This window comes from Manis pentadactyla, chromosome 14 (genome assembly GCF_030020395.1).
Source record: "Manis pentadactyla isolate mManPen7 chromosome 14, mManPen7.hap1, whole genome shotgun sequence".
NCBI lineage: Eukaryota > Metazoa > Chordata > Mammalia > Pholidota > Manidae > Manis > Manis pentadactyla.
The window spans coordinates 71,899,061-71,919,177 of NC_080032.1; the positions used below are offsets into that span (position 1 = coordinate 71,899,061).

At 39.1% G+C, this 20,117-nt stretch overlaps 1 protein-coding gene across 2 annotated transcripts in view; it reads right to left on the minus strand.

Annotated features, from left to right (window-relative positions):
• PLBD1 (phospholipase B domain containing 1) overlaps positions 1 to 20,117 on the minus strand; it is a 53,128-nt gene that overhangs the window by 21,977 nt on the left and 11,034 nt on the right. Inside the window, exons 2-6 of one of the 2 annotated variants that reach the window (XM_036909316.2) lie at positions 19,879 to 20,098; positions 8,330 to 8,413; positions 6,897 to 7,035; positions 1,952 to 2,092; positions 1,380 to 1,524 (exon numbers count right to left, since the gene is read on the minus strand). In XM_036909316.2, the coding sequence (XP_036765211.2) occupies positions 1,380 to 1,524; positions 1,952 to 2,092; positions 6,897 to 7,035; positions 8,330 to 8,413; positions 19,879 to 20,098 (729 nt within the window). The remainder of the gene's footprint in view (positions 1 to 1,379; positions 1,525 to 1,951; positions 2,093 to 6,896; positions 7,036 to 8,329; positions 8,414 to 19,878; positions 20,099 to 20,117) is intronic. The other variant, XM_057491505.1, reaches the window with a different exon arrangement.

Below are 20,117 nucleotides of genomic sequence, written 5' to 3' on the forward strand. Positions count from 1 at the left end.
GAAAACCCCTCCAAGTCCTTCCCCCTCACTACCTTTGGATCCAGGATTGTTAGGGCTGTGGAAGAACCCCATTCTGCAGAGACTTCAAAGCGGTGGGTAACATCTGAGCATTGCATTTTAGCACAAATAAGAGGAAGAGTATGAATATTTGACCAGTCTGTGTCTTGCCATCCTTAAATTTCAGTCTAAAGGAATATACAAGAATGAAGGCACAGTCAAATTCAGAGAGTGGGGTCCCTAGTCCTCCTCAATTCTAAAACAATTAAGCAAACTACAATAAACATGAAATCAAAGTGATCTCAAGGAAGGATCAGGTCACAATAAAAGAAAATATTGGGTTTTACCCCCAGTCAGCATCCTTGATGGGGCGCTGTTAGTATTGCCCGCAGCTGTAGCACCAGAAGGGTATCACACTCTTACCTAGGTTGATAGCGATGACAGATGGTTGGTATAACCCTCCTGAAGTTACAGATATATGGTAAGTGGCCCAAAGTGTCTACCCAGTGGGTTTTGTTTTTTTCTATCCACATTTCTGTCAGAGAAGTTGGAGGATCTGGCAACACTGATCTCCACCTTGCTGAGTGGCAACAGTCAGTGGGAGCTGAGCTGATGGGCCCCTTTCAGGGGGCCATGTGTTTGCTACAGTTGTTTCCACTTTGATTTCCTTATACCAGCCGCCCCTATTCATTTACATCATCTGACTATCTTTTTAGGCATAGGAGTTTGCAACCCCTCCTCTGCAGAGACTGTCCTTCCCATCCGTCTCTACCTGTTCAAATTCCAGTCATCATTCAGTTCATCTCAAATGTCAACCGCTCTTTTCTCCAAAACACTGATGTGACTTCTCCCTCTTGAAATGTGATGTTTCTTAAACTTCTTTTGCAGCATACACTGTACCCAGTAATAGCATTATTCTTACCTGTACTGTATGTATCTTGCTATGATTTGTAAGCTTTACACATTCATTCATCCATTTATTCAGCAAAAATGTATTAACTACTAGGGGCCACACAGCAAACCATGTTAAGCACTGGAGATATTGCGATGGATAAGAGAAACAGGGACAGGCCCTCAATGAGGTACTGAGAGCAGGATCTGTCTCGCTCCTCTTTGCTTCCACCGCAGAGCCAAAGAAAGTGCTTTGTGCTTAATACTCGGTTGGCATTTTTTGAAGTCAATTTTTAGCATTTCTATTAACTTTGTTTATGCCATTCTTAGTTACGTTTCTTCAAAAAGCATTCTGAAAATCAATTTTCATTAACGTACAATAACCACTAAACATTTCTTCTCCCATTCCACCATTCCAGTTACTCTGAATCTCCAAGCTTTCAGCCTGAAGTAGTACTCAGAGTACTCAGAGGTCCCTTAAATGTATTTACCTGGGTAACTGCTGAAAGAGAGGCGATGACTGCTGGTGTCTTTATCAATGATATTGAAGTCCCAGTGTTTATAAATCCTGAGCATGGCTGCGTATGTGTACCAGCTTGAGTGAGCAAATAAGATGTTCTCAAATCCAGGAAGAACCTATAGCCAGAATTGTAGTGAGTGACACACAGGTATACAGATAACTGACTACAAGTGCAGGAAGTGAACAGGGATTGTGCCAATTTGGGTGTTTATTGCTATATTCATTACTGGAAAACACAGCCAAGGAGTCCAACATTAATGGTCAATGTGCACAAAACAGACTCTGTTCTTCAAATATCCAACATGGAAGATTCTGGAAGGTGGGAGTGGTAGGTGCATACAGCATGGGAGGAATGGTGGAAGAAAAATCAGTAACATCATGTACTTCCAATTCCCTCCTTCAGGTCCTTCAGATCCTTAACTCTGATAGAGGAACTATGAGCTGATGTGGAGCTATGACCAGGAGTGATTAGATGTTGTCATACTTGGGTGATACAGAAAAAGTCTGTGTGGACCAGAACACGCAGCTGTGTGTGTGTCTCACCTTGATAAGAGCAGAGCAATGTCCCATATCCCATTTCTTCAAAAACTTCAGGCTGGTGTTTTTTGCAGGAGAAAGTGAGGGAATCAGATCCAACAGATCTCCCACGGCATTCAGGAACTGAATCTGGAACAGGGTCATGGGCTGGGACAAGACAGACTGCACTTGTAAAATTGGCGACAATCAGACGTCATTTTCTGTTTTTCTTATTGTCAGGGCTCCATGAACTCACTCCTCTGTGAAGGGGCCCTAATGTTAACAGCTGTGCTGGATTTTATGGTAGCTTACAACATAATTGTTACTGCATTATAGTTTATAAGAGATGTTTCAACAGGCTCTGATAACCAGAGATTTGGGATTTTACTCTTGTAAAAGTAAAATTTTACAGTTTTTGCTCAGAGTAAAGCAGAACATTCTGTTTGCATTCCTCCACAGCAGGTTTTCTCAGTCTCAGCACTAGTGACATGTTGAGCCAAATACTTCTTTCGGGGGGAGAGGGGGCAGACTGTAGGGTGTTTAGCAGCATCCCTGGCCCCTCCCCTTTAGACAGCAATAACATTCTCCCAGTGCTAATGACCAAAAACTCTCCAGGCACTGCCAAATATCCTCTGGAGGGAAATCACCCATAGTTGAGAATCGCTACTTTCCAAGCAAAATATGCAACTAAAGATGCTTTTGATTTTGATTGTGTGTTTACTGTGGGGCAAAGTGACTTTGCAGTATTAACCCCGAGGCCATGATCAGACTTGGAAATGAACTCCGTGCTAACTGGAGAGCATGGCTCCAGCAAGCGTCAGTCAGCCAGAGGAACCCAGGCATCTACAGGCATGCTGGTTCTCAGACAGAGGTGGTGAGAAGACAAACACAAATGACATTTTAACCAAAAAAACAAAAGCAAAAGCAAAAAACACAACTCAATTATTCATGTACAGAAATATTCTGTTTTGCTTTCCAAATAAGTTTTATATTTATTATTCAAGATTTTAAAAATTACAGTCAGATGCATAGTGGAAATTCTCCTGTTCCTATCCTCCATTTGCCTGGGTCCCACCCTATCTCCTGTTTACCACTTTTATTGGTGTCTTGTGTCTCTCTCTGGATCTTTTAAAGTGTCTTTATTCTTTTACACAAATGATAATGTATTATATGCACTATGCTTCACCTTAATTTTTTTTCTCTTTTTGCTTATAATTTAATATCTTGGAGACCTTGGATATAAAACTCATCCTCATTCTTTTAAACAGTATTCCAATGACTGGATGCATTGTATTTCATTTTTTTAATTTATTTTCCTCAATGTAAAGTCAGTTTGTATCTTTGTAACAGTGTTTCTTCCACTAAAAGAATCTATATGAAGGTAGAATTCATGTTTCTGGACAGTTTATTAAATCTAAGGTAGTTTCAGCAGAGAGAAAAAGCCACATACCTAAAAGACAGAGCTTACTTAAGGTATTTACTTTGCAGTTAGCAATAAATAGAAAGTTGCATTGTTAACCTCTCTTTTTTTCTAGCCAGAGATAAATGGTTCCCTTCTGACCCTCAGATCATATCTGAAGGCCTCTATACCATAGCTTTTGTGCTCAGCTGTATTTTACTGATGGACTTTGAGGTGGCTTCTAGTCTTTTATTGCTATTATACCAGTTTTACATGTGTGTGAGTCTTAATATATGGTAGATTCCTAGAAGTGATTTTGATTTTAATAGGTAATTGCCAAATTATCTTCAGTGGGCTTCTTTCAATTATACTCTTAGAGCCTCAACAATATATTGAACGTTTTTATTTCCAATATGAGTCTTATAGTTTATATTGGCATTTTGTTTTGTTATGAAAATGGCTGAACGTATGTTTAAAAATGGTTGGCTTTGTGTGTGTGTGTGTGTGTGTGTGTGTGTATGAACTGTTCATATGCTTTATTTTTCTTCCAGATTATTCTTTTTCTTAAATTTTTTAAAATTGAAGTATCATTGATATACAATCTTATATTAGTTTCAAGTATACAACAGAGTGGCTCACAGTTTATTCTTTTTCTTAATGATGTTTAAGAGTTCTTTAAGTTTAGGTAATTATTTCATTGTCTCTCATACGAATTGTGAACATTTTTTCAGTTTGTAATTTGCCTTTACTTTTTAAATTAAGAAGTATATACATATGAAACAATAAAGCTGTATATGCACAATTTAAGTTTGCAAGTCTCTAAACTCATCTACCTCCTTCCCTCCTGTAGCAACCACTTTGCTAAATTTCATGTTGTTCATTATCTACTTTTCCATTATTTTACCTCTATGTATGAATCCCTAAACAATATGTATTTTTATATTCGCCTGCTTGTGAACTCATACAAATGGAACTCATACAAATGGAATGCATACAAATGCGTTCTTTTGCTCAATATTACTTTTTGACACTGATGTTAACAGGGTAGAAATAGTCCATTTTCATTGCTATATAGTATCCCATTCCATGAATTTATAGTATAACAATATACTTATATGAATGTTTGGGATATTTCCAGTCCACAGCAAAACAATTACACTGTGAATTTTTATGTACATGGAACCCATGTACAAGAGTGGCTCTAATCTCTGGATTGATTTCCTAAGGTGTAGAATATGCATTATCTTCAAATGTCTACAGTAATGCCCAATCTTTCCCAGAGTGGTTATAATAATTTAGTTACTCCAGCAATTGTTGAGATTTCCCAAGTCTGGTATGTAATACCATCTCATTAAGATTTTAATATGTATTTCCTTGAAACTGACCATTTTTCACATTTATGAGTCACTTGTATTTCATCTTATGTGAAATTCTTGTTGATGTATTTCACTCATTGCTCCTGTTGATGTATTTTGTTCATTGAGTACTTTCTTTTTTTAAAATTTATTTGTTGATGTTCTTTATGTATTTTAGATGTAAATCCTTTGTCAGTTAAATGTCAATTTTTTTCTCTTGGTTTATATCTTATCTTTTTACTCTCTATATAGTGTCTTCTGATAAAAGGAATTCATTTTAATTAGCTGAATTTATTGATTATTTATTCATGGCTAGCACTTTTGGGTCTTGCTTAAGACACTGTGGCCTACCCTGAGTCATAATGTCTTAGGGAAGGCTCAGTGCTACTGGGTCATTGCTATTATTGCCATTACTTCTAGGCCTTTTCAGGGAACAATGGAAAGAAATATGTAGCTTTTTAAAAGAAGCCAGAAGTAATTATTTCCTACCTATATAACAACTTTAAAAAATACAGGGTCTTTACTTCACTGATTTTTCTTATGCTGAAAATCTTGATATCCAACATATTTACTTATTTGTTTTATCTTGCTATATTTATCTATCAAAATCTATCAAATTTCAAAATAACAATATCAATAGCATTACTAAAGAGTGATTACTAAATACAGCTTAAGGTTGTTTTGGTTTTGTTTTTGCTTTTTTTGTGGTTCTTGTCCTTGGGACTGTCCACTAAGGATACACAGTAGTAACTGTCTCTTAAGGTCACTTGAAATAACTGCTTTCTGTGTGGTTATGCCATGAACTTGATATACAGTTAGATAGATTTATGTCAATTTGTTTTTCAGATTTTAGGGATTGTTGTTTTTTTTCTGTAACTAAATTTTGTTTCATAATTACAAGCAGCATTTACAGGGTTCCAAAGTCAAATTGTATAAAGGTACATTAGGAGAGATATAGTTTTCATTCCCGTCCCCTCCGCTCTTATTTCTTCCTTTCTCATAAGTAATTTCTTAAGCTTTTTTTTAAGTTTGTGGCTTATTCTTTCATTATTGTTTCTTCTTGGAAAGATAAGAAAATCTACCTACCTACTTCCTTACCTATCATCTGTCTATCTACCTATTTCCATGTTAGATAAAAAGTAGCAAACAAGACACTGGTTTTCACTTTACTTTTTTACACTTAATAACAGATCCTGAAGGTCACTCTATAAGTTTATGAGGTCTAGCTCATTCCTGTCTATGCCTACATCATTTATGCAGCCAGGCTTCTATACAGTTGGCTGTTTTCAGTCTTTTGCTATCACAAATTAGCTGCAATGAATAGGCCTACACATATGCCACATTGTATTTTTGCCAGTAAACCTCTGTGATGATCCTAGAAGTGGGATTGCTGGATCAAAGGGTAAATGTATATGTGATTTTGGTACCAAACTCCAATCTGTCCATAGCAGATATGCCTTTTGTATTCCCACCAGTATGTTAGGAAAGTGCCTTTTTCCCCCACAGCCTTGCCAACAGAGTATGTTTCCACACTTTGGAATTTTTACCAAAACGACAAATGAGAAAGTATTTCTCAGTGTGGTTTGCATTTGTATTTCTAACGAACAACGCTGAACTTATGTGATTAAAATTTTGTATATCACTGTTATATGAACTGCCCATATATTTTGCCCAGTGCACATGTATATATGTATGTCCAGTGTGTGTGTGTGTGTGTGTATGTATATACCATCAGGAAGCAAAATCTCTGTAATTTTTGAAAGTATAGTACACAATATCTTTGAATCTTCAATGATTCAGTAATGCTTTCTAAAAAATATTATGATGTACATGCGTGTGTGTATATGTACATGTGTACTTTGTGGAGAATGGGAAGCATAGCACTTGTACACTGAGACATTTTGCCTTTACAATTGTATTATCTACAATGCCAGCTTTATTAGGTGAAACACTCAGTGCATTTTCACCGATCTACTCCAGAGTGCAGCATTATGAAAGAGATGGAGAAAGTACCAACAAGTTGGTTTACTCATATGTTAAACTTGAATTGTGTGTCAGACAGTGAGTCAGGTGCTAGTAATGATAAGACATGTGTTTGTGTGTAAGGAATTTATACTCTAGTCCTAATCTGATGTGCTGCCGAACTGGAATGTTAAGGATACTTTTCAATATCGTTGCCACACCATATCAATTCTGAGTAGCTTCTTAAAAGTCTTACCTTTGTCTTTTCTACTGTAGCCCTTTTCATTGCTCCTACATACAGCCCATCCATTTGTGCCATAACATAGCCTGTATGTCTCCAAAATGGGTCATCCTTGTGGTATTTGACGTTACTCCGGGTCCACTGGTCTTGCTTCCTAAAAGAGAAAAATCAGATCAGCAGTGGAAGTCTCCATGCTTGCTCATGCAAAGCTAAACTGAACCCAGGCATTTAGAGATTGTATGTTCAGATACTTATGCTGGTATAATTTAAATTCTGGATCCTGTAACATTCAAATCACTTTGAAAATTCTAAATGATTTTAAATTTCTTAGGATGATGGCTCTTCCTTTACAGCTTCTGCCTTGCTCTATCTCAAATTCAAACACAAGTCCAATATTTACCTACCTGCGCCACAGAGGCCTAAGAAAATCAAGGATGGACTGTCCAGATACATGTCATATAAAATAATGTTGCCTCACTAAATCAGTAAGGATAAATTGATAAACTGTATTTTTGTATGTACAAGTGGTGAAGTTCAGCAGGAGCAAGTAAAAACTCCTAGGGTTGGGGTGGTTTTATATGTTTCTGTTCTGCCAGATCATTTCCGTAGTTTATGGCTTTTCCATCTCAGTCTGTTGCTAGTTAAGTGCCTCAATGCCTCTGTTGGAGCAGGCTTAGCAAACACGTCCTGTTTATATGTATACAGTTCTTGCATTCTGCCTCTCCTTTCAGTTCTCTGCATTTTACAGGGGATAATATGACGTAGTTTTGTATACTGAAAGCTCTTTCTGACGTGTTCAGGCTATCTCTAGTCAATCTTGGAATACAATGTCGTTGCTTCACAGGACTTAGCCCAGTGATCTTGAACTGATGACTTGGAGGACTTATTTGATCAAGAAGTTGCTTAGTGTGAGATTTGGAGGTCCAAGCCTAGGGTCCTTCTGTCCCCAGATTAATCTCATAGTCTGCAATCCCGCAAATACTAATCAAATTTTCTGAATATTGAGAATTATTAGTCTTCAGAAAATTTTATTAAAATGGAAATATTCCCAGGGATTGTTGAGAATTGGCTTAGGTATGAGGTAACACTCCAGCTAAGATTAGTCACCAGGTCAATGAAAAGACAGGAGGGGTCCCTGCAAGGAGAGGCATCTCCAGGTAGAAGCGATCTGGAGATCTAACCCTGTCTACCTTACACTGGTGGTGTCTCTTTCTAGATGTCAAGCAATTGATAATATGCTATTCAACCTAATGCTTGAAAGAGCTAAGTTAGAGGACATGTTGTCTGCAACCAGTTTTCATGTTATACCCCAAAAGGCTCACCATTACTTACGAGGCCAACCCCAGCGTCCTAAGAGATAGAAACAGAAATTGCCAAAGGAACACTGTTGGAAATGACAGATTCAGGCCCTGCAGTCTCAATAACAAGAGGAAGGCTATTATACGTACTCCATAAACTTCTGCACTTTATCCATGATGGATGATTTCGTAATCAGCTGTGGGTAGAGGTTAACGAAGTGGTCATTCATGTGTCTGCAACAACAGATGAAAATTGTTACATTCCTCTTTTTCTTCTCGGATTTCTCCATCCCAGTAAATCACCCAATCTTTTGCCTAATATGTCCCCTACTGCAAACCTTTCCTACTATTTTTTTAATAAATCAAACACATAATTTAAGATTGGGAACTATTTCCAACATATTAGAGAAGCACAGAATATAGCAAATACCCAAATACCCACTACCTCACTTTATTAAGTTATTATATTTTTCCATGTCCATTCATTTTTAAAAAGAAATGAAACATCACACAGAGTTGAAGCCCTGGGTACACCTTCCTGATACTAATTACTCACCCTTCTCCTGAGGTAACTACAATCTTGAATCAGTGATTTTTTTACCCTTATGCATGTTCTTATACCATCACTATTATGTATATTTAACTATAAATAATGTATTATTTCTGTTTCAGAAAAAAATATAAGATATTACCACTCTAACTTGTTTATTTCTCTCAACATGACAGTTTTCAAAGAAACATCTGTTACCATCTGCAGCTTTATTCCTTTCATCTACTGATTCCATGATATGACTATATAAGAATTCATGGATGAATTCCCCTGAGAGACATTTAATGGTTTTTTAACTTTTACTATTACAATATAACTTGAAACACTGTTGTAAATGACTTTTTTTACACATTTGCATCTTCATCTAGGATATATATAATACATAAAAAGTAGAATTGCTCGAGGGAATATTCTGTATTATCTGTAGTTACTAAATATTGCCAAATTGCTCTCCATGGTGACTGTACCAATTTATATTCCCACCAGCTACATATTAGACTTCTTGCTCCATGGCCTCACCAACACTTGGCATGGTCAGACTTTTTAATTTGTGAAAATTTGAAGTTATAAATGGTTTCTCATTGTTTTCATTTCCATTCCCTTCAGGATTATTGGCTATTTGGGATTCTTTATTTTACAGCTTCCTTAAAAAAAATGAAATATGTCTCATGCTCTACAGCAAACTTTTTTATTGAGATATAATTGACATATAACATTGTGTGAATTACAGGTATATAATGTAAATGTATGTATAATTCAGCACATTTACGTACTGCAGTATGACTGCCACTGTAGCCTTAGCTAACACCTCTATCTTGTCACATAATTACCATTTCTTTTTTGTGGTGGGAACAATTAAGATCTAGTCTCTCGGCGACTTTGAAGTTTATACTCCAGTATTGTTGACTATCATCACTCCATTGTCTGTCATGTACTTGCAAGTCTGAACCCTTAAACAAGATCTCGCCAATTAAACATTTTTTAAACTGCATTATTATTATTTTGTTGTTAACAAATCCACTTCTATGATTGCGAGGAATCCCAGGCTGGGGTTAGAGTGATGAATTCTGGAGGCAACCACACCTCAGTTTGGACTTTCTGGTTATAACCACTCTCTCTATATTTATATTAACTGAAAGCCCAGGCTCGGGAGTGCTCTATCCTTGTCTTCTTATTTCTGGAAGATATTCAAGCCAACTGTCTATGGGGGTTTTTCAGAGTAGAAGACAACGTTGTCCTCCCAGCTGACAGACCCTCTGCTTTGCTTAGTAAAGCAGACAACAACCCCGAGCTCTGGGCAGGTTGGGACCTGTGCAGGCCTCAATCCCAATTAAACATTTTTAATTGATGAAAATAATCCATTAACATTTATTGGGATTTTTATGTGCTTGGATTTATATCTACAATCTTTTCTGTTTTCCATTCGCCATTCCTTTGTCTCCTTTTTTAGATAACTTTGACATTATCCATCTTTTTCCTTCTGCTGATTTAAGTGCTATAAGATTTTTAATATGTAAGACAAATATGTAAAATATTTCTATTCTTTTAGTAATCATCATTAAAAACTTCAAGCATTCTTAACTGTGTATTTTCTTATAAAGTCTAAATGAATTTTGTATTTCTTTTGTCTACCAAACATGATACATATTTTTGCAAGTTTTAGCTTCCTGTTGACATCCCCTATTGTTATTGTTCAGATTTAGTTTTACCTTTTTAATTTAAAAATTATCTCTATTTTAAAATTTTCTATTTTTTTAACTTTATAATCACATTTTATTAATCTGTTTCTTGTATTAACTATTGCTCCTTAGATCCCAAACTTTTCCTGCTATTCTTGTTAGCATATATCCTATAATAGTTTAACAGATGTCATGGGTGGCAAAATATTTAACTTGTATATCTGAAAATATCCTTATTTTGCCCTTGCTCTTGGATGATTTAAATAGTTATAAAGTCCTAATTATTTTCTCTTGAGAATTTTAAGCTATTATCCTTAGATTTTCTGGTTCCATTATTGCTACTGAGAAGTATGCTATCAGCCTAGCGAGATCCCTTTATAGTCAATGTCTTTTGTTTCTGATCACTTTTAAGATTATTCTTTTTAATCTTCATTGGTCTGTAGTTTCACCCACTGTGTTGTAGTAATTTAATAGCTATGTTTTCAAACTAAGGACTCGTGTCTTTTTCGATTTTGATAAATTCTCAACTCTTACCCTGTCAACTACTGTTTATCTGCAATTCCCTCCAGCCTCTTACTGGGATTGCTAATAGACATATGTCAGAGTTTCTCAATCAAACTGCTCTATCTACTAACAGCTTTCTCATTATTTTTGTTCTTTATCTCTTTGGGTAATGTATTATATAAATTCCTCAATACTAATTTCTGATTCAGAATTCTTTTTCTGATTGTGTCCAGTCCAGGGTTTGCCCAATTTATTTATGTATTTTTCAAATTTTCCCTAATTTCTATTTATAATATTTCAGGCAGGTTCTTTTAAACTGACTTATTTCTCCTTGTTTCCTAAATTCTTCAAGTTTTACTTCCTTTGTACCTTAGAGTGTCTTTCACATTTAAAGTCTTTATTAAACCATTCTGTAAAACGAAACTAGAGTGTGTTCACGATATTATTGTTGATTTTCTTAGCACTCAATTTTCTTGTATATTCTGGAACTTTAGTGTGCAGACATTTTATTTATTTGCTTGCTTAAATTCTCATATTGCTCTCTCTCTCCTCTCATTTTTCCCTCCATGTGACACCCTGAAAATCAGGTCTTGTATGGTGGCTTTCTGAGACTTCTTTCCTATGGAATATTCCAGATATATCTGTAATTGAGCCAGTATGTGGATGATTTGATCCTTGTTCCCCCACCCATCCTCCCTCAAGCTCATGGTTTCTTACTAATCTGTATACTGCAATGTACATCAACAGAAGTTACTCTGTGGCTTCTTATTTTATAAAGAGCCCAAAACAGCAAGGTTATTTCAGCTTCCCAGCCTTGACTTAGCTCACTGAGAGCACTGAGGCCTTCACGCATCAGCAGGGGTGTCTGTCTCTGGCTGCTTTGTGCTAAGACACCTGCAGATTCATACTTCATCACATTGTTTTCTCTTCCATTTCTGGTTCAGGAGATATTTAATCTTGTTTTGGAGCCCAGCTCTATCACTACAATGCTCTCTTTCTATATATTTTATCATTTGCTTTAAGTCTGGAGCAAAGTGGGTCAAACCATGGGCCTGTTGTACCCTCTGGACTGAAAGTTTACCTAAAGTCCTAGTTCTGGTTTTTTATTGATGATTAAGTTGACCTAGGGAACTCAGCATTGCAAAGCGGGTCAGACTTTGAACCTCTGGCCTCTTTACCCTCTATATTGAAAGTTTAGCTGAAGTCCTAGTTCTGTTTTTTTATGGATAATTTTAATTGACCTAGGGAAGTCAGCACTGTAAACACGAGGTGACACAGACTTCAAGAACAGGAATTTGCCTTCCTGTACTCTGGAACTTCAGATATCCTTTATCTAGTAGTTAGTTTTCAGAACTGAAACCAATAAAATGGAAATAGTTTTACTGAGAGATAAGCAACATTAAAGTCTTTTTTTTTTTACAGTCCTTAAATGGCATCAACTTCATGAGAACTTTTCCTTCAAATTATTTGTAAATATATTTTAAAATTGAATTACCACATTTAACTTCTTTTAATGTATCTTTTATGTTGCCACATCTATTCTATCGGGTTGATTGCTTTCCCCTTTCCACCACTTCTAAAACTGAGGGAGAACACAGCAATAAAGCTAGACAGGTATATGGGTGACAGGAAGAGACCCTCTGCCCTGGCCTCATACATCAGGTGGATGGAATGCAGAAACCCCAGGTGAGTTGGAGCACTGGGTTTAGTTGCCCAAGGAGGCAGCCACACCACAGTTTCCCATCCCATGATTGTATAGGGAGGTAGGGATGGCTGCCTAGTCTTCCTCGGTTCATGAGTCAAATGCAGTAGCCCTGCACACCTTAGTGAGTTTTGGGGAGCAGTCAACATTTTCTTGTATGGCCTAGGGTGGGGTAAGTGGACATTGGGAGCTGATGGACCTGCTGGAGGAAGAGGACTTACATTTGTGGGAAATGCTATAGCCTCAGGTGGCACTGATTGTGCATCTGGAGACCATAGAGACATGGAACTTCATCAGATGTCAGATGGGGACTTACCCATGCTAAAGTGTAAATGAGATTGTTCCAACTTGCTGGATGCCAGAGAGGGACACACCACTGATAAACATCTCTCTTCCCCGCAAGATGCCTCAGTAACACCAAAAATTATGGGAAAAAAATGTTTGGAAGAGGAGTGGACTCAGTTTAAATGATAAATTATTTTGTTTATACGGAAATGAGTAGGTAGTATTTTCTGCAATCAGGAGGAAAGGGCTCTTAACATTTAGATGATTTATACTAAAAAAATGTTCTATTTTTTGAAATAAATTATTTGTAGACTAATGACCTACAATTCTCACTTAGGTGAGGAAACAAAAAAGCCATATTTTTACCCAAAGTCTCCATCACTGTACCCTGCCTAGCTCCTTGTAGGGAAAATGGAAGTTACCACGGCCAGGATCCACACCTGACCCTAATCTACTTGATGATGTAATTGGCCTACTGTGTTGGCTAATGCTTACACACCTGATGGTAATGAGCCACTATTGTCAGTGTTATTATATAAAGAGCTCCTCCCAACACTCTTTCTGGAGGCAGAGACGGAGATGGACTGCAGACTTTTTGGAGGCAGATGTGATTCTAGCACTCAACCTGTCACCATGAGAATAAGCTTGGTATAAACCCTCTTACCCCACCATGTTCCATGTTATTCAGCCCCACTGAATCGAGAGTGAATTTTCCCAGGGCAGAAATCCTCAGACACTCCTGTACCCAGAGTTCCAGATCCCCTCAGTTTTTCAGTCTATTACAGAATAGGGCTGTGTTTCTCAATTGGAGTGATTTTCCCCTCCAGGAAGCATTTGGCAATGGCTGGAGACATTTTGGTTGTCATGCTGTAGGGAACTGGGGGGAGTTATAATTGGCATCCAGTGAGTAGAGGCCAAGGACGCTGCTAAACATACTGCATGCACAAGGGAGCCCCCACAACAAAGAATAATGCAACCCAAAATGCCAACAGTGCCTAGGTTGAGAAGCCCTGAAACATAGGGACATTAATCTTGACTTGGAGGTAGCCACTGAGGATGTTTACCCAATGGCAGACAAAACAATGGAGATATAGGAAGACAACTGAGTTAGATTATTGAAAGTTTTCCCTTGTTTTGAAAAGAGGGGCCAGATTTTTCAATTCTGACATTCAGAGCAAGGGAAGAGAAACCTCCATGTTGAGATTATTGAGATCAGAAGTGGAGGCCTTGACTGATCCTGCCCCGTTCACAGGCCCTGAGGAATGCAGTCTGTGTGCAGTTTCATCAGGATGAGGCCCTTCTTTGATCCCTGGGCCTGGGACCCCACAGTTGTGTGCAGTGGAGCAATACAGTACAGCAGTTAAGAGTAGAGGCTTTGAATTTCGAGTTCAAAGCTTGACTCCACTGCTTCTAAGCTGTATGACCATAGTGAGATTCCCAACTTCTCCGTGCTTCCAAAATCTTATCAAACAGAGCTAATACTAGTATCCACATCATGGATGTGTTAGGTTTAGTTTCAGCTCCTCTGGTATGTAAAGTCAGCAAGTTGTCCCCCAACTTGGCTGAGACTTTGCTCACGTTTCCATCCCTCACATGCATTCATATGTGAGAATCATGAAGGTACATGTACACCCACTTTTCCTGAACCTTTTTGCATTATGTAAATATCACATCATTTAGCACTTGCCATGTGCTGTCTCCTACTCTTTCCTAATCATTTTGACTACCTGGGACTGAGACTGGATCAGCCTCCTTTAATATTTCCCAGTGATTAATCCACTGTGTGTGTATGTGTGCACACACACGCTAACTCTAGCTAGACAACCTGGTGTCTAATCCCGGTTCCTGCCTACTAGCTCCATTACTTTCAGCTTGTTGCTTAACCTCTGTGCCCACATTTCACATCAGCCATATGGGGATAATAATGATATATGCCTCATAGCATTGTTGTGACTTAAATAGTTTAACATATATAATGCTTTGAACAGTGTCTTGTGCATTTAAAATGCTGTATGAGTGCTAGTCATCATCGTCATTTTCATCGTCACCATCTCCATAACTATTTTGTGGTTTGTGTTAAGTTTCAAATAATTACCAATTTATAGGTCATTTGATACTTTTGAGGGTGGGACTGTGTCTTTGCTTTGCCCACAGCCTTGACGCAGAAGCATATTTAGTCTCTAACATCAAAAGGGGCGAGCTGGGAGTATGGAGGAGATCCTTGAGGTGTCCTTGGCAGAAGGCCAAGGACAAACATTGTACCACCTTGACCCCTTTCTCTGCTGGTGTCATGATCTCGCTAGAGCCTCTTTTCATCACAGTTTTAGTGATTGTGTCAACATACTAACTGAAAAGGAGTCCTCTTTGAGGAAGGTACTAGGAAAATAGCTTCCCCCTCCCTCCCTCTCCATCCCCACAGCCTGGCACAAGGTAGTGTAACAAGTGGCCATTACACTGAATTCAGTCACTCAAACTGGGTAACAGAGGAGGTCATCTCCTCAGCTGCCTCTGCAAACCAAGAGGTCAGCCGCTTTATTCAGTACTAGAGCAGACCGGGTCTCCACAGCCTCACCACCATGCTTTTTCCAGAAAGGCATCATGATTCATTTTATTAAAAATCTATCTATGACTATCAGCTTTTACATCATTAGTGACATCAGACAGTCTGAGTTTGCAACTCTTAGGAAACCACTTATAGAGTTAAAAAATGAAGGAAGAAACTCTTTGGCTAAGGCTTCCAGACACCATATTACATGGAAATATGTACCCCATACTTCTGATTCATCTCTAACAGAACTGCAACAACAGGAGGATTCAATTAAGCCTAAGAAGTATGTAACTAAGTAACTGCTGGGAGCAGAAGAACTGTGCCAGGCGTCTGAGGAATATAAAGATGGACGAGAAGATAGGGAGCTCCAATCCAATAGGAATGACATCAGAAAAAGCTCCATCAAGCAGATAGCATCTGAGGTGGGACTTGAAGGTTGAACAGTAGCTCAACAGGAGGACATGGGAAAGGCAGAGACTGGTTCTCAGGAATCACAGCTCCAAGAGTTGCTAGGAAGCAGATATCAGAGTCTGAGGGGGCATCAGTATAGCTCGGGAGCCCACCTGGAATGAATGTTTGTGTGGTAATGTCAATATCCTGCAGCGAATGACTCCTCAGGAGACGAGCAGGGGCAGGGACAGTGGAAAGTGAGGGAGAAAGGGAGTGTGAGGAAGGAAAAGACAGTGAGAGAAGTTCCTGGAAAGATCTAGAGGATCTTTAGGAACACCTGCTCCCCGCAGTGGCCCACTGGATGTGCTGCTGGCTGCAAATGATGAGTAACTCTACAGGAGCCACACAGGTAGATGGCCAGGAGCTTCATGATAAAGGACAAAGGGCTGGGCCCAGGACCCAGTTGTTATCTGAGAAGTGATGTAGAAGTTCAAGGTAACAACAAATTACTGAACATGTCAAAAGAAATGATGGTGGATTGGAGGTTTCTTCTTCAGGTGTTTTCATTTGATTTCTCAAGTATTTCATAGGTTGGGAAGAACAAATCATATCTTCCGAGGTGGTTAAACCATCTCTTTATCTGACTATCTCAATTGTTCATCCCATAATACCAGTTGCCTCACACACCTGCTCCCCGCAATGTTAAGGAGAATATAAGGAAGACCACTCCATTTTTAAAGGTGGTAATGCGGGGAAAAGTGGCCACCCTGAACTTCCCGCTGCTCTTTGCAGCTGCCTGAGCGACTCTGCAAGCTGAGGGGAAAATGAGAAAAGGCGGCTCTTTCTTCCGGTCCCTGGCATAAACTCACCTCCTCAGCCAGGCTCAGACGCCCTTGCTCCAAGGCTGTGTCTTGGAATGTGGAATCACACCTTGCAAGTATGCACAAGCAACAGTCCCCTGCAGTGTATGTTTTAAATTGATAAAATGATGTTTTATGTATGAAGACACGATTGCATCTCAGACAATTGCCTGTGTGTAGCTGAAAACAAACAAACAAAACCTAGGCTGGGATGTGTAGTCCTTCTCCTCTGTTGGTTTGTGGCTACAGTCACAGCTTCCAGATGGTTGACATTTTAAGCCTTCTGCTTTACTCCAGGGAATGCCAAGTACCTTTCCTCACAGGGATCCACATTGCCTGTCACTGCTCAGATGGGACAGCTTACGATGGGCTGGGCAGCTGCACTGATGCCTATGACAGTGGCCTTTGGTCTGGGAGTCGCAATCCCATGCGTCCTTCCAGAATCCCCTCTGTTCTGTCTCCTTCCCAGAACTCTCACTGTGAGCCAAGCTTCCCTACTCCACTTGGCAGATCTCCTTCCTTCAAAACTAGCTCCTGGGCATCAGAATGTGTAACAAACCTACATCTCCTGGGCTGATCAGAAGAGGAAGGGGGAAGCCATAGCCTCTTCCCTCTCCCCCCTGGTCACCAACCCCTTGCCAGGGGGCTGCTTTAAGCATGATGGGTCACATCCCTCTATTCTGAGCTTAGAGGTAGGTGCAAAGCAAGTCCTTTAAATGCAAGCTGATTTAGAAAGTCCCCTACTTATTTGATTTTTTCAGTAATGCAATTAGAGTGATAGCCCCTGAAAAGCAGCTTCTAAAGTGTCCTTCTGAAAATGAAAACAGTTTCACTGTAATTCTTCTCTCTCATTCTTTCCTTCCTTCCTTCCTCCCTCCCTCCCATCCTCCTCCCTTCTCTCTTTCCCTCTGCTTTTTCTCTTTCTCCTTCTCATTCCTCTTATGTAAATACTGACCCCTCTCTTCCACCAGCCCCCTCAGGTCTTTATCATGCCTCTTCCTGTTCACCAGTATCTTCTCCTGTCCAGTGAGATAACCCAAGTCTGCAGGACTGAGGCCCAAGACAGGAAGCCCTTTCTTGAGCACGTGAGCAGAACTGTCACAGTTAGGAATACAAAACGACTGCTTGAATGGGCCTCCATCCAAGGCCTTCTGCAATATAGGCTTTTTTAAACCTTTGGTCCTCTGCTTGCTCAGTGGAGCCTCTACTCCTTGCTCATTGTAAATGCAATGTGAATTTCAGACTCAGTGCTTTTTTCCCATACTCTGTTCTGTTTCCTGCCACCCAGAAGTTTTCCACCTCTTTCCAGCCAAGCCAAATGGTTCTCATCTATCAAGCCCTAGACCTACAACTCACTCTTTCCACCAAGCCTCCTTTGACTGCTCTGGCCCACTAGGATGGCTTCCTCCAGGACTTCCCCAGTACTGATGATTAAAGCACCCTTTTCTCTGCTATCAAGGGTTTCCCGACTTTTCCGTAAGGACCCAGTACTGACTGAAGTTACCAGGCCGCCTGTCCCTCACCCCTGGCCGTTACTCAAGCACTTGCCACTACTGGTCTCAAGGGAAGGAAGATTCAGTTGCCAGATCCTCAAAATGAGTCACAATATGCAGGAAGTTGTTTGTTTTAATCTTGTAAGACTTATACATGTTGGATTTTCTTTGAAAGGACGCAGTGAAAAGGCAAACAAAGTAGTTAGTGAATTATAGGGAAGTGGATTTAAGAAATAAAGTTAATTTTTATTCTAATACAGAAGTATTGTAAAAGTTCATAATAGAATGCATATTAATCCATATTTCTATGGATTGTCTCAGTCAATGGTTAAACATACTCAAGGACAGGTCAATGCTTTATATTAAGAGTAAAATGAAATGATAAAGTCACCCCCAAAAGTGAGGCGTTAAAATTTATGCTGTTATGAGACACAGGAATATTGGAAGTGCTACCCTCGTTAGAAGCCCTGACTGTCAAACTCTCTGGCATGATGCCAGTGTCCAAGGAAGGCCTGCTTATCCTCACCAGTCTCAGGTTAGATCTGTTCTCTTCCATCAAGAGCTTCCCTGAAGAGCCCATTAATGTATAAGCACTTGCAAGTTCATCTGTTTATATTCACACAACTTCAGTCCAAATTACTTTTCCACACTTTCAACTCCATTTAAATCATGCAGTCAGAACCAGTGGATATATAAGCAGACAAAGATGTAGATGAAAAGTTCAGAGTTTACATGTATAAATACAGTTTTAAACATATTTTTAGAATCTTAAACAGTTTATAAAGCTTTATTCATCTCCATCTAAGTATACTCTTTAGTGGACTTAAATGGTAGGGTAACAAAACTTGGTATAACAAAAACAAGAATTTCTAGTTTAAATAAAGCTGGGCAGCCAGAGCCCAATAACTAACCATTTAACATTTGATATAATCTCCAACACCCGGGACACAGGCTAAGACCAGCATTGCTCTTACTATGACTAAGGCAGCAACCGTGCACAAAAGGGTTTGGTTGAAGAGCACTCAACGATCTAGGTCACAGAGAATAAAAGAAGAAAGGCAAGTCATCAAGACACTTTTTATATCAAAGGAAGGATGAGGCTTGATTAAATGAGTTGCGACTATCTCTTCCTTAAAGAGCTTTTCTCTGAAAATGATCTGTTCTGATGGCATTATTATTAACTACAGCCGTGCTATTTTTATAAGACAAGGACACAAGAATCAAGTAACAATAGAACTGGAAGGAACATTAATATTAGACATTAAAATTTCAATTTAAAATCTTTGCTCACTCGAAAGCATTGTTTTAAGACTACTGAAATGCTGTTACATTTTATGTTTAATTAATTTGTGTTCTGTGGTTCTTCCAACCTCCCCTTTTCTTTCTAGCAGATAATAAATGCCTAGGAGGATGAACTGGCTTATCTGTCGGTCAAAATAGTTTCATGAGAAGGACAGATTTAAAAAGTATCATGAGAACTGAAGAGCGCCACAATCAAGGTCTTTGTTCCTTCTAGGCGGGTACTGATTATAGGTACAAATGTAATTCTGATGATGTTTCTCTCACATGAGAAGGACCCTGGCTATTTTTTGGTTCTAGTGTACCAAGCCAGGAAGTCAAGAGCCACTGGTGGACAAAGAAAGGGACAAGGGTTGCTGGTAGTTCTCCATCATGACTGAGGTACTTACGGGGCAGTGAGGTAACCCTCCAAAAAGCCGGCCACAAACATGATGATGTCATTGCTCAGCTCCTGAGACCCGTACCCCGCCCTGATCTCCAGGATGCCCCAGCCTGTGGTTTTCACAGAGTCATTATAAAAGCCATAGGCATCCCCACTTCTGTCCAGGACGTTTTTGACTTGTACTGCCTTTTCAGCAGGCATCCAGTATGCAGTTGCATAATACATTTCTGCAAGAAAAGAAAAGGG